This window comes from Arvicanthis niloticus, chromosome 24 (assembly GCF_011762505.2).
Source record: "Arvicanthis niloticus isolate mArvNil1 chromosome 24, mArvNil1.pat.X, whole genome shotgun sequence".
Taxonomy (NCBI): domain Eukaryota; kingdom Metazoa; phylum Chordata; class Mammalia; order Rodentia; family Muridae; genus Arvicanthis; species Arvicanthis niloticus.
In genome coordinates, this window is record NC_133432.1 from 25,363,566 (window position 1) to 25,377,197 (window position 13,632).

Here is a 13,632-nt window from a genome sequence, read left to right on the forward strand (position 1 = left end):
TAATGAGTTTCTGACCAGCAAGGGCTATATAGTGAAACTCTGTATCAAGGGAAAAAAAAAGCACCAGACTATAGCATAGAGAACAGGGAGGCTATTGGCGCCCTCCTCTGGTTTGATTCATATAGGGAGTCGCTAGAGGACCAGGCTCTCCAGGGAAAAGTGAGGTGGAGTCATTTAGAGAAGCTTCCTTGCTGGGGTGGGGAACCACTTCATCCCCAGGCAGGGGGTAAAATGGAAGACCAGGGCAGTGAACTCTGTGTCCTGCCAGGTGGAAGGTGGGTGGCCGCCACCAGAGAGATGGTGCGAACAGCTCTTCTCCAGTGTGGTGCCTGTGCTGCTTGCGGGCTCCGAGGAGGAGCCTGGGGGCCGGCAGCTTCTCGACCTGGACTGCTTCTTGTCCGATATCTCCGACACACTCTTCACCATGACACAGCCCAGCCCCTCGTCCCTACAGCTGCCCCCAGAAGACGGTGAGGAGTGAATGGGGGTAGTGAGGGGGAAGAGGGCTGAGATGTCTCCCCAGCCTGCAGCTTCCAACCTCACTATTGTTCTTCCAGCTTATGTTGGCAATGCTGACATGATCCAGCCAGACCTGACACCGCTGCAGCCCAGCCTGGATGACTTCATGGAGATATCAGGTGAGACAGCTCCTGCCCCACTAGGCAGGGCAGACTGAAAGGAAGGGGTCCGGTTAATAAAAACTTGAGGAGAATGTAAGGCTTTGTGCCAATGGGAGAATGAATGGTGCTTTAACCTGATTGGGGTGTGAGAGAATGTATTAGTCGGAACTCAAGGCCCTGTGCCTACTAAGCAGGGGCTCTACCACTGAGCCACGCCCCCAGCCCCTCACTGGGGGATTCTAGGCAGGGGCTCTACCACTGAGCCACGCCCCCAGCCCCTCACTGAGGGATTCTAGGCAGGGGCTCTACCACTGAGCCACGCCCCCAGCCCCTCATTGGGGGATTCTAGGCAGGGGCTCTACCACTGAGCCACGCCCCCAGCCCCTCACTGGGGGATTCTAGGCAGGGGCTCGACCACACACATCCTTTATGGTCTGGCATGAGAGAATCTTGGGGTTTAATCCCAAGCACTTCATAAGCCATTGTGTCTGACAAGAATTTGAGGTGTCAAGTATCTTGTCTGTTTTTAAGACAGGGTCTCACTATGTAGCTCTGGTTGTTCTGGAACTCACTGTGTAGACCAGGCTGGTTTCAAGCTCACAGAGGTTTGCCCACTCCCGAGTGCTGGGATTAAAGGCATGCACCACTAAATCCAGATTAGAAGCATCAAGGTTCCAGGCAGTGGTGGCCCACACCTTTAATCCCAGCACTTGGGAGGCAGAGGCAGGTGGATTTCTGAGTTCCAGGCCAGCCTGGTCTACAAAGTGAGTTCCAGGACAACCAGGGCTACACAGAGAAACCCTGTCTTGAGCCTTCCTCCACCCTCCCCCAAAAAAAAGCATCAAGTTTTTTTTTTTTTTTTTAAGCATTTTGCAAAATGGCAGGTTTTCTCAGACTCCACTTTTTTCAAGCTTCTGAGTTTCTGGTGTGTCCTGGTGTTTCCAGATACCCTGACCCTGTCAGTATGAGTCCATGAGGACAATTCATATTCTCTCTCTCTCTCTCTCTCTCTCTCTCTCTCTCTCTCTCTCTCTCTCTCCTTTTGAGACAGGGTGTTTTTCTTTCTGTTTCTGTGACAAAGGCTCTGACCAAAGGAAGGAAAGGGTTTATCTCCCCTTGAAGGTTACAGTCCATCACCGAGGGAAATCAGGGCAGGGACCTTGGAAGAATACTACTTTCTAGCCCATTTGAGGACTGGTGACTAGTATCCTAGTCAAGGCTTCTATTGCTGTGATAAAGCACCATGAGCAACAGCAACTTGGGGAGCAAAGGGTTAATTAATTCAGCTTATACTGCCATATCACAGCTCATCAATGGAGGAAGTCAGGACAGGTACCTGGTGCAGAGGCCATGGAAGGGTGCTGAGTGGCTTGCTTCCCTCACTCAGCCTGCTTTTTAATAGAACACAGGACCACCAGCCTAGGGATGGCCCCACCCATAGTGGGCTCGGGCCTCCCCCATCAATCACCAATTAACAAAATGCTTTACAGGCTTGCCTGTGGCCTGATGTTATGGGGGCATCCTCTCGGTTGAAGCTCCTTCCTCCTCAGATGATTCTAGGCTGTATCAAGTAGACATAAAATGAGCCACACACTTAGCTACCTCCCACATCAATGAACAATCAAGATAATCTTTGACAGACAGGGCAACTGACCAGTTGGATGTGAGCAGTCCCTCAGTTCCAACCCCTCCCCCTTTAGGTTATCCTAGGAAATTGTCTAGTTGACAGTGAAAGCTCACTAGGTAACAAGGATATGAGCTTTAGCCAGACCAGGTTGGTCTTGAACTTGCTGTGTAGCCAAGCTGTCCTGAATGCTGATCCTCCTGAGTACCGAGACTAGGAGATCGGAGTGTGTATCGCCATGCCTAGAGCGAGCGCTCTCTCTTTCCCTCTCCCATTCCCTCCCATACTCTCCATCCATTCTTCCCCAACCCCCAACACACACACCCTTCTTACTTGAGGTAGAGTCACTATGTGGCCCAGGCTGGCTTCGAACTCATGATCCTTCTGTCTCCTGGGTGTCTGGATTCCAAGTGAGAGTCATAGAACAACTTGCTTTCTGTTTTCCCATAGAGTCTTCCTTCCCCACACTGTTGTCTTGGCTGCATACATCTCTCTCTCTCTCTCTCTCTCTCTCTCTCTCTCTCTCTCTCTCTCTTTCTCACTCTTTCTCTCTCTTCTTTTATTTATTTATTTATTTATTTATTTATTAGTTTTTAGGGTTTTTTTTTCAGACAGGATTTCTTTGTGTAGCCTTGGCTGCCCTGAAAACTCACTCCACGAACTCACAGATATCTGACTGCCTCTGCCTAAGCGCGTTCGGCATCACTGCCCTGCACTGTGTGTATTTCTTGCTCACTGTTTCTCACAGGGATTTATTTAGGGGCCTTAAAAGCTCCCTAAACGATTGGGCTCAGGAGGATATCAAGATATCTCACCCAAACCTGAAAAGATAGTCTTTGAGAGAGACACACGCTTCACTTGAGTGACATGCCCCCTCCCAGCTTCTTCCCTACAGGGTCCTGGGCCTGCCATTCAAGAGGTGAGGCCTATGGGGCGGGTACTAGGGAATGAGGAACCACCCCCATTCCCACCTCCTCGGCCATAGCCCTGAGAGGGTGGGGTCTGCCAGGGGCAGAAGTGTTGATGGCAGTGCCCTGGAAGCAGACTTGTCCCCCAGGAGAGCAGCTCCCTCTTGGCCCACAGACCCTTACCACAGGTAGGAGCTCAGCTGTGCCCACCCAGGCTCTGGGCAAAATGTGGTTGGGTTGGAGTTTGCAGTAACTTGCCAATCAATCCTAGGTGGCAGCTGATTGGGGGCACGCATGGCTCTCCCGGTGACCCTCTCAAGCTGGCCATGCTCCGGGATAGCCTTGAGCCGCCAGGGGTTCCATTCTGTCGTCTTTCTGGAAACCCTGTTGAAGGCACAAAATTCTACAGAGGCAGGAGGTTGGGGGAGGACAGGTTCAGGGAGGGGGGGAGATTGTGGCTGGTCAGTGTGAGAACCAGGTCAGGGAAGGACTGGGGTTTGATGGGAGGCCAGGAGAGGCAGGGTATCTCTGGAGGTTGCTGGGAACAGGTGTGGCAGCTCACATTAAAGCAGCAGTCCGAGGCTCTGACATGATGGGTTGGTTTGCCATAGGCCTATGCTCTAATCCCGAGCTCCAAATGACTTACTGACAAGGGCCAAGAGGGATGGGACTCTGGTGACCCCTTTCTGGTCCCTCCCCAGATTCCTTTGTAAAAAGTGGGGACACAGGACAGTGTCAAACTACTTCTGATACTGGGAGGGATGTGGGCATGCCAGGTGCATTCAGTCACATCTGAGGGACAGACATCCAGAGAGGTAGACAGGAGTCTCGTGTCACTGTATACTGGTACTCAGAACCTATCTGGTCTTCTGGCCAGGCAGAACCACCTAAGACAAACACCCACACGAATACACACACATATATATTCACACATGCCACACATAACACACACACACATGCTCACACACATATTCATAACTCACACACACCACCGTACACAAATGTTTCATGCACACACATACACACATGGACACACACATATGCATGCACATATGGACACATGACAACATACATACATATACCCTACATATGTTCACCCACATATTCAGAGACCTGACCCGCGTGCGCGCGCGCGCGCGCGCACACACACACACACACACACACACACACATATACATATGTACATATCATATACACACTTTCACACATGGATATTCACATGCACATACCCATATACACCTGCTGCACTCCCATATACACTCTCAACATATGTATATACATAAATATACATACCACATAAACATACATACACCACATAGGCATATGCACCCTGACCCTGTGACCTTCCCTAACTAACTTGGTCTTGAGAGGTGATTTATGTCAGAAAGATCTGAGCAGCTCTCCTGGCTGGGGATTCTGGAGGGAAGGTTGGAGGGGCTCCAGCTCACCAAACCCTGTGAGGAGCTACCATGGTGGGGGTCTGTTCTGACTGGCCCAGGAGGCCTTGGGTACAGAACACAGGCTGGCTAGGGTCAGAGAAAGGTGCCCGGAAGGGAGAGGGTAGGCGGGTGTCGCCCCAGTCCGGGATGTGGTTAGGCCATGAGCAGCTTGCTTCCCAAAACCAGAATAGCCCAGAACTTACACAACTCGCACCCCTAAACAATCTGGCTGCCTTGCCCGCCTCTCCATAAACTTTTCATGGTTCCTGGCTCCCTGTCACTCACACGCCAACCCTGAGCCTATTCTATGCCCCCCCAAATGTCAGCCAAGACTTCACTCTGTACAGCTTCAATTTCCTGATCTTTCAGCAAGTCTGACCCCTCCCTGACCTACTGACCTCATGAACCTGTTCACCCTTGATTCATCCCTGACGCACTGGGGCAACTCCCCGGTACCCCACCTTTTTCCTTCCCAGGGCCTCTCTGTGACCCCTTCTTTCTAGAATGCCAACAGGGCTAAAAAAGGGGAGCAGACACAGGGAGGGGAAGTGATCTAAGAGTGGGACTCGGTGGGTGAGCAGCTTCCTGGGGTCCCCGCTCACTTACTTCTAGACTCCACTATCTGCCCCAGGTCCATCCTACCTGTCTCTTCCTCTGCTTCCCCTGAGTGTGATAGGAATGGTTTCACAGTCTCTCGTAGAAGCCTTCCACCTCTCCTGATCCCTATCTGACCTCTCCAGTGTGGGAACTGTCTGTGGCCCATTCTGAGTTCTTAATGCATTTGCTACCCTCTGTGTCCCTATTACAGATTTCTTCACCAATTACCGCCCCCCTCAGACGCCCACATCTTCAAACTTCCTGGAGCCCCCCAGCTTTGGCCCCATGGCTGACTCCCTCTTCACCAGTGGGACCCTGGCCCCAGAGATGCTGTCTCCAGCCTCCTCTTCCTCCTCCTCAGGGATGACCCCTCTCTCAGGGAATACACGCCTACAGGTGAGCGTATCTTAATCTGCTCTGTCCAGTCTGCCCGGAGCATGTGAGAGCTAGCTCTGGCTCTGCCTGGGCTCAGGGGGTAGAAAGACATTTACTGGGCCAACCAGGCAGAGACCCCAAAAGAATATAGGTTGCAGAGAAAGCAGCAGAATTACATGAACTGAATGAGAGAGAGAGGGGTAGGGGACAGCAGATGGCAGAAGACACACAGAACAGGGCACAATCCAGAGGATTTAGTTCTTTTTAGTTCTTTTTTGTTTTTGAGACAGGGACACAAGGCTCTGGATGGCCTTGGATTCATAGAGATCAACCTGCCTCTGTCTCCTGAGTGTAGCCATTAAAGGTGTATACCACCCACACCTGCCTAGTATTTCGAGTCTTAGTGAATGGCAAGCCATGGAAAGGGCAAGCCAGATGGGGAGAACCCGGAATGATCGCATGGAAACAGAATGGGTGTGTGTTTAGACAACTGTGAGTTGGCATCTTGTTTCCCTAACTCCTGTGCCCAATTCAGAAGTCATTTCCCTGCCACTGTTAAGTGCCTGTTCTAGTTTCATTTCTGTTGTACTAAAATACCCCGAGGAAAGAGCAACTCAGGGGGAGAAAGGGGTTTAGGTTAGCTTGCAACCCCAGGTTACAGTCCATTTTTGTGGAGAAGTCAAGGCAGGAACCTGAGCGGTCACACCACGTCTACAGTCAGGAGCAGAGAGAAGTGATTGTAACCATGCTCACCTACTCGCTTACTTATGTTCATCTCCGTTTCTCTTACACAGTTCAGGATCCTCTGCTTAGGGGATGGTGCCACCCACAGTGGGCTCTGGGTCTTTCCATATCACCTGACTTCTGACAATTAAGACAATCCCCAATAGACATGCCTATAGGCCAACCCAGTGTTGGCAGTTCCTCACTGAGACTCTTCCTAGAACTCTTGTTTCTAGGTTGTCATGTTAACAGGTGATTCTAACCACCACAGTGTTTTTCCTCCTATCCCTGAACGTTTCAGATGCTTTTGTAGTTGATCTTGAGAGGTCTCTCTCCACCACTGGACAGCTTCTTGCTGGAAGGGTTGTCTTGGTCACCATCACATTCTTTGTTCCTAGTCATTTCCACACACAGAGTGTCATTCAATAAATGGTTGCCCAGTGAGTGACTGACTGACAATTCAGAGAGATTTATGCAGCAGTAAATAGAAAGATCACTGTAGACAATGATGTGTGCATCTGTGGATAAGTGAATGTAGAGTGGGCTGGTTTAGAACTGATGAACTAGTGGGTGGACGGCCTGGTGATGTGCTGCTTTTGTGAATGGCTGTTTAGAACTGATGAATGAACTAGTGGGTGGATGACCTGGTGATGAGCGGCTTTGTGAATCGATGAGCGATGTGTTACATTAGTGGTGGGTGGTGAATAGACAGATGAGTATGGATGGGAGGATAGAGAGTTCGGATGCTTGGACCTCTTGGTAAATGGCTCACCTGGCCCGTCAGCTGAAGCTGGAGCCAGTCTCCCATCACTGAGCCACACCTAGAAAGATAACTCCAGGAAAGGAGTTACTCTGCTCAAGGCTTCAGAGGTTCTCGTCTACCCTGGGGGAGGAGGTGTAACAGAGCAGAGAAGCTAGGAAGGAAAGATGGAGAGGTTGGGGGTGGGGGTAGTGCCCTTACTAGACGGAAAGGTTTCTTTTGGATCATGGTTTGAGGGATACAGTGGGGAAGGCACAAAAGCAGTACCATGAGGCAGCTGCTCACACTGTGTCTGGGAGCAGAGGGGATGGTACCCAGCGTGTGTGCAGAGGTCAGAGAACAGCTCAAACTTAGCAGTGTTCTCCTTGCACCATCATACCATGTGGGTCCCAGACACTGACCTCAAGTCAAGGCTTCGTGGTAAGTGTTCTACCCACTGAGCCACCTTACCAGCCCCCATACTTACATTTTTTAAAATTTATCTTGTGTGTGTTCACATACGTGTGTATGCGGGCGCCTATGTGGAGGTCAGAGAATAACCTTCAGGAGTTGGTTCTTTCCTTTCTCCCATGTGAGTTCCTGTCATCAGACTCAACCCATCAAGCTTGGTGGCAAGAGCTTTAAGTTTCTGAGCCACTGTGCTGGCCCACTTTTTATTCAGTCTGGGATCCTATGGAAGGGTTCTGCCCACACCCAGGGTGAGTCTTTTCTCAGTTAACCTTCTCTGGAAACACTGTCAGAGACACACCCAAGAGGTGTGTTTCACTAATGCCCTACCCATTTAACTGAATCACATTGACAGTGGAATTCAACCAGCACGCCCCAGCCTCTTAGCCTATCCCCTCTGGAAATGCCTTCAGAGAAACACCAGTGTACCTCACCCAGCTCCTAGACATTCCTCAGTCTATCAAGTCGACAATCCAGATTAACCATCCCAGCTGGGATTGAAATAGAGTTGGGTGAGCTCGTAGATGAGAGAATAAGTTGGTAAGTGAGTGCAGAAGACAATGAATGGACAGATGGATGGATGGATGGATGGATGGATGGATGGATGGATGGGTGGATGGATGGATGGGTGGGTGGATGGATATGTAGGTGGATGGATGGACAGGTGGATGGATGGATGGATGGATGGATGGATGGATGGATGGATGGATGGATGGATGGATGGACAGGTGGATGGATGGATATATGGGTGGATGGACAGGCAGGTGGATGGACAGGCAGATGGATAGATGGGTGGATGGATGGATGGGTAGATGGATAGGTGGATGGATGGATGGACAGGTGGATGGATGGATAGATGGGTAGATGGACAGGCAGATAGATAGATGGGTGGATGGATGGACAGGTAGATGGATGGATAGATGGGTAGATGGACAGGCAGATGGATAGATGGGTGGATGGATGGACAGGTGGATGGATGGATAGATGGGTAGATGGACAGGCAGATGGATAGATGGGTGGATGGATGGACAGGTGGATGGATGGATAGATGGGTGGATGGACAGGCAGATGGATAGATGGGTGGATGGATGGATGGGTAGATGGATAGGTGGATGGATGGGTGGACAGGTGGATGGATGGATAGATGGGTGGATGGACAGGCAGATGGATAGATGGGTGGATGGATGGATAGGTGGGCAGATGGTAGGATGTATGAATGGATAAAGAATGAACAAATGGGAGGATTGGTGAATAAGTTAGTGTTTTGATTGTTGGGGGCCGACTTTTAGCAGAAAGTGGCTATCAGCTTTGCAGCCATCTTGAGCCATATACCCTGACATGTGACTTGGATTACAATAGCCTACAACAGCTGAGCACACTCCGATAATCTTGGTTTAGATACCTTGAGATTAAAGGTGCGTGAGATTAAAGGTGTGTGAGATTAAAGGTGTGACTTAAGAGTATGACTTGGAAGTGTAGAGATCAGATTTAGAGACAAGACCTAAGGGCATGATTAAAGGTGTAACTTAGAGGCGTGGCTTAGAAGTAAAACATATAAAAGGCAGAGGCAGACATTAGGGAGACACATCAGACGAATCAGACATTAGGGAGACTATAGAGAGAGAACCAGACACAGCAGAGAGAAGACATTAGGTAGCAGGCACTTGGAAGAGAACTTGGAAGAAGTAACTTGGAACTTGGAGGCACTAGGGACTAGGCACTAGGAACTCAAGACTTAGGACTTAGACTGAAGAATAAACGGGATTGAATTACACTCTGTCTGGTCTGCATCCGTCCTCACTCTCACTCTTGTTGAACCCCGACCCGCAGACCGGAGCGGCAGCTTGAGCCGGGATACAGTGGCCGCCCAAACGCGGGTCGGTCCGGGCTTCAACATTTTGCTCGGGCCACGACATTTTTTGGCCACCCCAACGTGGGGCTAGTGTGGACCCCAACATTTGATTGATGAGGAATAGATATGTAGAAGAATAGATGGTGGATAATTAGAGGATGGATTGGTGAATGGCTAGATGTCTGGATAAATGAAGACTAGATTAGAATTTGTATTGGACAGATGATTTTGGGCGAGTGGATCACAGATCATCTGTAAGACTGATGCTCTGTGCCATGCCTAATGTGTGCGTAAGGGTTATGTTGGCTACAGCTGTACATGAGGCTATAATTTCTAATGTGTGCATGTTTGCATGTGTGTGCATGTGTATGGACCAATTCTCCTCCATACCCAGTCCAATACATAGCCAGGATAGAGGCTTCCTGGTGATTGCAAGAAGGTGGCACACTCCGCTGCTCTCTGACTATCATCCCGTCCCCCCCACCCCTACCCTAGGCTCGAAACAACTGCTCTGGACCCTTGGATCCCGGTACCTTTCTGAGCTCTGAATTCCTTCTTCCTGAAGACCCTAAGACCAAGATCCCACCTGCTCCTGTACCGTCTCCTCTCCTTCCATACCCCACCCCAGTCAAGGTGCATGGATTAGAGCCCTGCACCCCCTCTCCCTTCCCCACAATGGCTCCACCTCCCGCTTTGTTGCCAGAAGAGCCTCTCTTCTCTGCCAGGTTCCCCTTCACCACAGTCCCTCCTGCTCCAGGAGTGTCTACACTTCCCGCACCCACAACCTTTGTTCCCACCCCACAGCCTGGCCCTAGCCCTGGCCCTGGCCCTGGCCCTGGCCCTGGCCCTGGCCCTGGCCCTGGCCCTGGCCCTGGCCCGTCCCCTTTCCCCGTAGACCATCTGCCCCATGGGTACCTGGAACCCATCTTTGGGCCTCACTTCACCGTGCCTCAGGGTGTGCAGCCCAGATGCAAGCCCTCCTCCCCATCCCCCGGGGGACAAAAAGCCAGTCCACCTGCCTTGGCCTCTGCCACTGCTACGGCCAGAGACAACAACCCCTGCCTTACACAGCTGCTCAGGGCAGGTGAGATGGGAGGGGCGAGTGGACGAGGTACTGGGAGGGAGAGACAACGCTGGAAGGAGTGGGCAAGCTTTAAGGGCAGAGGGCTAGGGTTTCATGGTAGTCTTGGGGGACAGAGAAGGTGGAATGAAATTAGGGACATGAGCTATGTCTGATAGGGGGTGTGGGCTGCTGGGGAACAAGAAGGGGGTCTTAGTTGGTGATGGACTTGATTGGGCCAGTCTAGTGGTCCTCATAGTCCTGCCTGTACCCAGCCAAGCCTGAGCAAGCACTGGAACCTCCGACTGTGCCCAGCACCCTCCTCCGGCCTCCAGAGTCCACGGTAAGATGGTGGGCACTGAGAGGTAGGGCTCAGACTAGGGCCTTTACTCCAGCTCTTCCCTTCTCCATCCCAGCAGGATACAGTCTCTGAAATCCCTCGTGCCCGTGCATTTTTCCCCCCAATCCCGGCCCCTACACCACCCCGGCCACCTCCAGGCCCAGCTACATTGGCTCCTCCCAGGTCCCTGGTTGTCCCCAAAGCAGAGCGGCTCTCACCTCCTGCATCCAGCGGTAAATAGGGGCCAGAGGGATTGTGGGTCTTAGGGGATGGAGGGCCCAGAAGGATGAAGGGGGCAGTGAGTGGGGTCAGGGCAAGGGAACTTTCTCCCTTGTGTGTCGGTCTGTCTGTGGGTCTGTCCCTGCCACAGGCAGTGAGCGGCGACTATCAGGGGATCTCAACTCCATGCAACCCTTGGGGGCACTGAGTGTCCACCTGTCTCCCCCTCAAACTGTCCTAAGCCGTGGTCGTGTAGACAACAACAAGGTATGTGCCATCTCCTGACCTCCAAGACAATTGGCTTCCAGTCCTTCCCCCAGCCCTCCTGTGTAGACTCACCGCACTTTCTGCTTTCTAAGATGGAGAACCGACGCATCACACACATCTCCGCGGAGCAGAAGAGGCGCTTCAATATTAAACTAGGATTCGACACCCTGCACGGACTGGTCAGCACGCTCAGTGCCCAGCCCAGCCTCAAGGTGAGCCCCCAGCCAGAAATGCACACTCCCTTAGAGTCGTGGAGCCCCTCCTTGGACCAACACCCAACACCAGATCCCAGGGCCTGCCAGCACAGAGGCCCACATTGGTGGCGCTCGCAGGTGAGCAAAGCAACCACGCTTCAGAAGACGGCGGAGTACATCCTGATGCTGCAGCAGGAGCGGGCGGCCATGCAGGAGGAGGCACAGCAGCTGCGGGATGAAATAGAGGAACTCAATGCTGCCATCAAGTAAGCTGGGGTGAAGCCCAGGCTAGAAACCTGACGCAAGGGGTTAGAGGGGTGGCTCTGAGGTACCCTGCCTGCCTAGAATAGGCAGTGAAGGCCCCTGGGGGCGTGGCTCACTGCTAGAGTGCTTTCCTAAATATCTGCTAGTAAGGGTTTGGGGGCGTGGCTCGCTGATGGAGCGACTGCCCAAAATCCTCCCCCTGAGGAGCTCCAGATGTGGTTCCTCCTAGGGTGCTAACGTAGCTTGTGTAAGAACTGGATTTCATCCCCAGCACCTTAAAAAACAAAACAACAGCAGCAAAAGTACTCAGGGGCCAGGGTAAAGGAGATGCGTCTCGGACAGTGGTGGCAGGCAGAGGCAAGCAGATTTCTGAGTTCGAAGCCAGCCTGGTCTACAGAGTGAGTTCCAGGACAGCCAGGGCTACACAGAGAAACCCTGTCTCGAAAAACCAGAAAGAAAAAGAAAGAAAGAAAGAGAGAGAGAGAGAGAGAGAGAGAGAGAGAGAGAGAGAGAGGTTCTATATTCCTTGAACGACGACCCTTCGCATTCCTAGCTTGTGCCAGCAGCAGCTACCAGCCACCGGAGTGCCCATCACACATCAGCGCTTTGACCAGATGCGGGACATGTTTGATGACTATGTCCGGACCCGCACGCTGCACAACTGGAAGTTCTGGGTAGTATCCTTATTTAGACTGATGGCCTGAGGACAGTGGTGGCTACTGTTGCCATCGTCAATCCGGGCTGGGTCTCAGACCACAGGCTGAGCTGTGGAGCCCCAGGGAATGGGCATTGGTTCTGCCTTCTACTGTCAGGCCCTGGGATTGCAAGATTGGTGGCAATTGGGACTAGGAGCTGAGAGGAAGCAAGAGTAGGGGGAGGAGGTTGGGGATGTCCCTGAAGGCAATCTGGAAGGATCTAGAGTCTAAGTCCTTTGAGGCCTAGAGAAGGCAGGGCATCCACTCTTACCTGGATTCAGGGTCAAGTTGTATTTATTTTCTCATACTAGAGATAGAACATAAGCCCTGTCCCAGCCCTCTTTTAACTTTTTACTTTGAGACAAATTCTCATTAAGTTGTCCTGGCTAGCCTTGAACTTATGATCCTCCTGCCTCAGCCTCCTGAATGGCTGGGATTATGGGCCTGTGCCATCAGACCAGTATTCAAGTCCTTGACTAAGCCTAGAGATGTGGGATTCACTAATACAGAATGAGGGCTCTGGAGGGACTAAGGGGAGGGGCTGAGAGATAGAGAGTGGAATACCCTTGGTGGGATGGAGGTGGGTAGAGTGACTCCCCACAAGGTTCGTGGTTTGACAGTGACAGCCTTTCTTGGCCCTGACTTGGGTCAGGTGTCATAGTTCTATGTGAAGTGGTGGGATGCTGTCTCACTGGTGTGCTCCTTGACTCCAAATCCAGTTCAGCATCCTCATCCGACCTCTATTTGAGTCTTTCAATGGGATGGTGTCTACCGCAAGCTTGCACAGCCTCCGCCAGACCTCACTGGCCTGGCTGGACCAGTACTGTTCCCTGCCTGCTCTCCGGCCAAGTATGTGAGACACCTTCCTGCCACTAAATTGTGAAGCTTTGTAGAGCACCTGCCTAGCATCCACCAGTGAGGGGCTGGGGTGTGGCTCAGTGGTAGAGCCCCTGCCTAGAATCCCCCAGTGAGGGGCTGGGGGCGTGGCTCAGTGGTAGAGCACCTGCCTAGAATCCCCCAGTGAGGGCCTGGGGGCATGGCTTAGTGGTAGAGCCCCTGCCTAGAATCTCCCAGTGAGGGGCTGGGGGCGTGGCTCAGTGGTAGAGCACCTGCCTAGAATCTCCCAGTGAGGGGCTGGGGGCGTGGCTCAGTGGTAGAGCCCCTGCCTAGAATCCCCCAGTGAGGGGCTGGGGGCGTGGCTCAGTGGTAGAGCATCTGCCTAGAATCCCCCAGTGAGGGGCTGGGGGC

General features: G+C 52.1%; 1 protein-coding gene across 7 annotated transcripts in view; it reads left to right on the forward strand.

Annotated features, from left to right (window-relative positions):
- Mlxipl (MLX interacting protein like) overlaps nt 1-13,632 on the forward strand; it is a 51,704-nt gene that overhangs the window by 34,813 nt on the left and 3,259 nt on the right. For 3 of the 7 annotated variants that reach the window (XM_076923160.1, XM_076923154.1, XM_076923156.1), the window contains 10 exons: nt 269-470; nt 558-638; nt 5,400-5,584; nt 9,841-10,429; nt 10,681-10,748; nt 10,822-10,978; nt 11,116-11,231; nt 11,324-11,691; nt 12,243-12,366; nt 13,104-13,233. In XM_076923160.1, coding sequence (XP_076779275.1) covers nt 269-470; nt 558-638; nt 5,400-5,584; nt 9,841-10,429; nt 10,681-10,748; nt 10,822-10,978; nt 11,116-11,231; nt 11,324-11,691; nt 12,243-12,366; nt 13,104-13,233 — 2,020 coding nt within the window. The remainder of the gene's footprint in view (nt 1-268; nt 471-557; nt 639-5,399; nt 5,585-9,840; nt 10,430-10,680; nt 10,749-10,821; nt 10,979-11,115; nt 11,232-11,323; nt 11,692-12,242; nt 12,367-13,103; nt 13,234-13,632) is intronic. The other 4 variants (XM_076923157.1, XM_076923158.1, XM_076923159.1 and 1 more) reach the window with 4 other exon arrangements.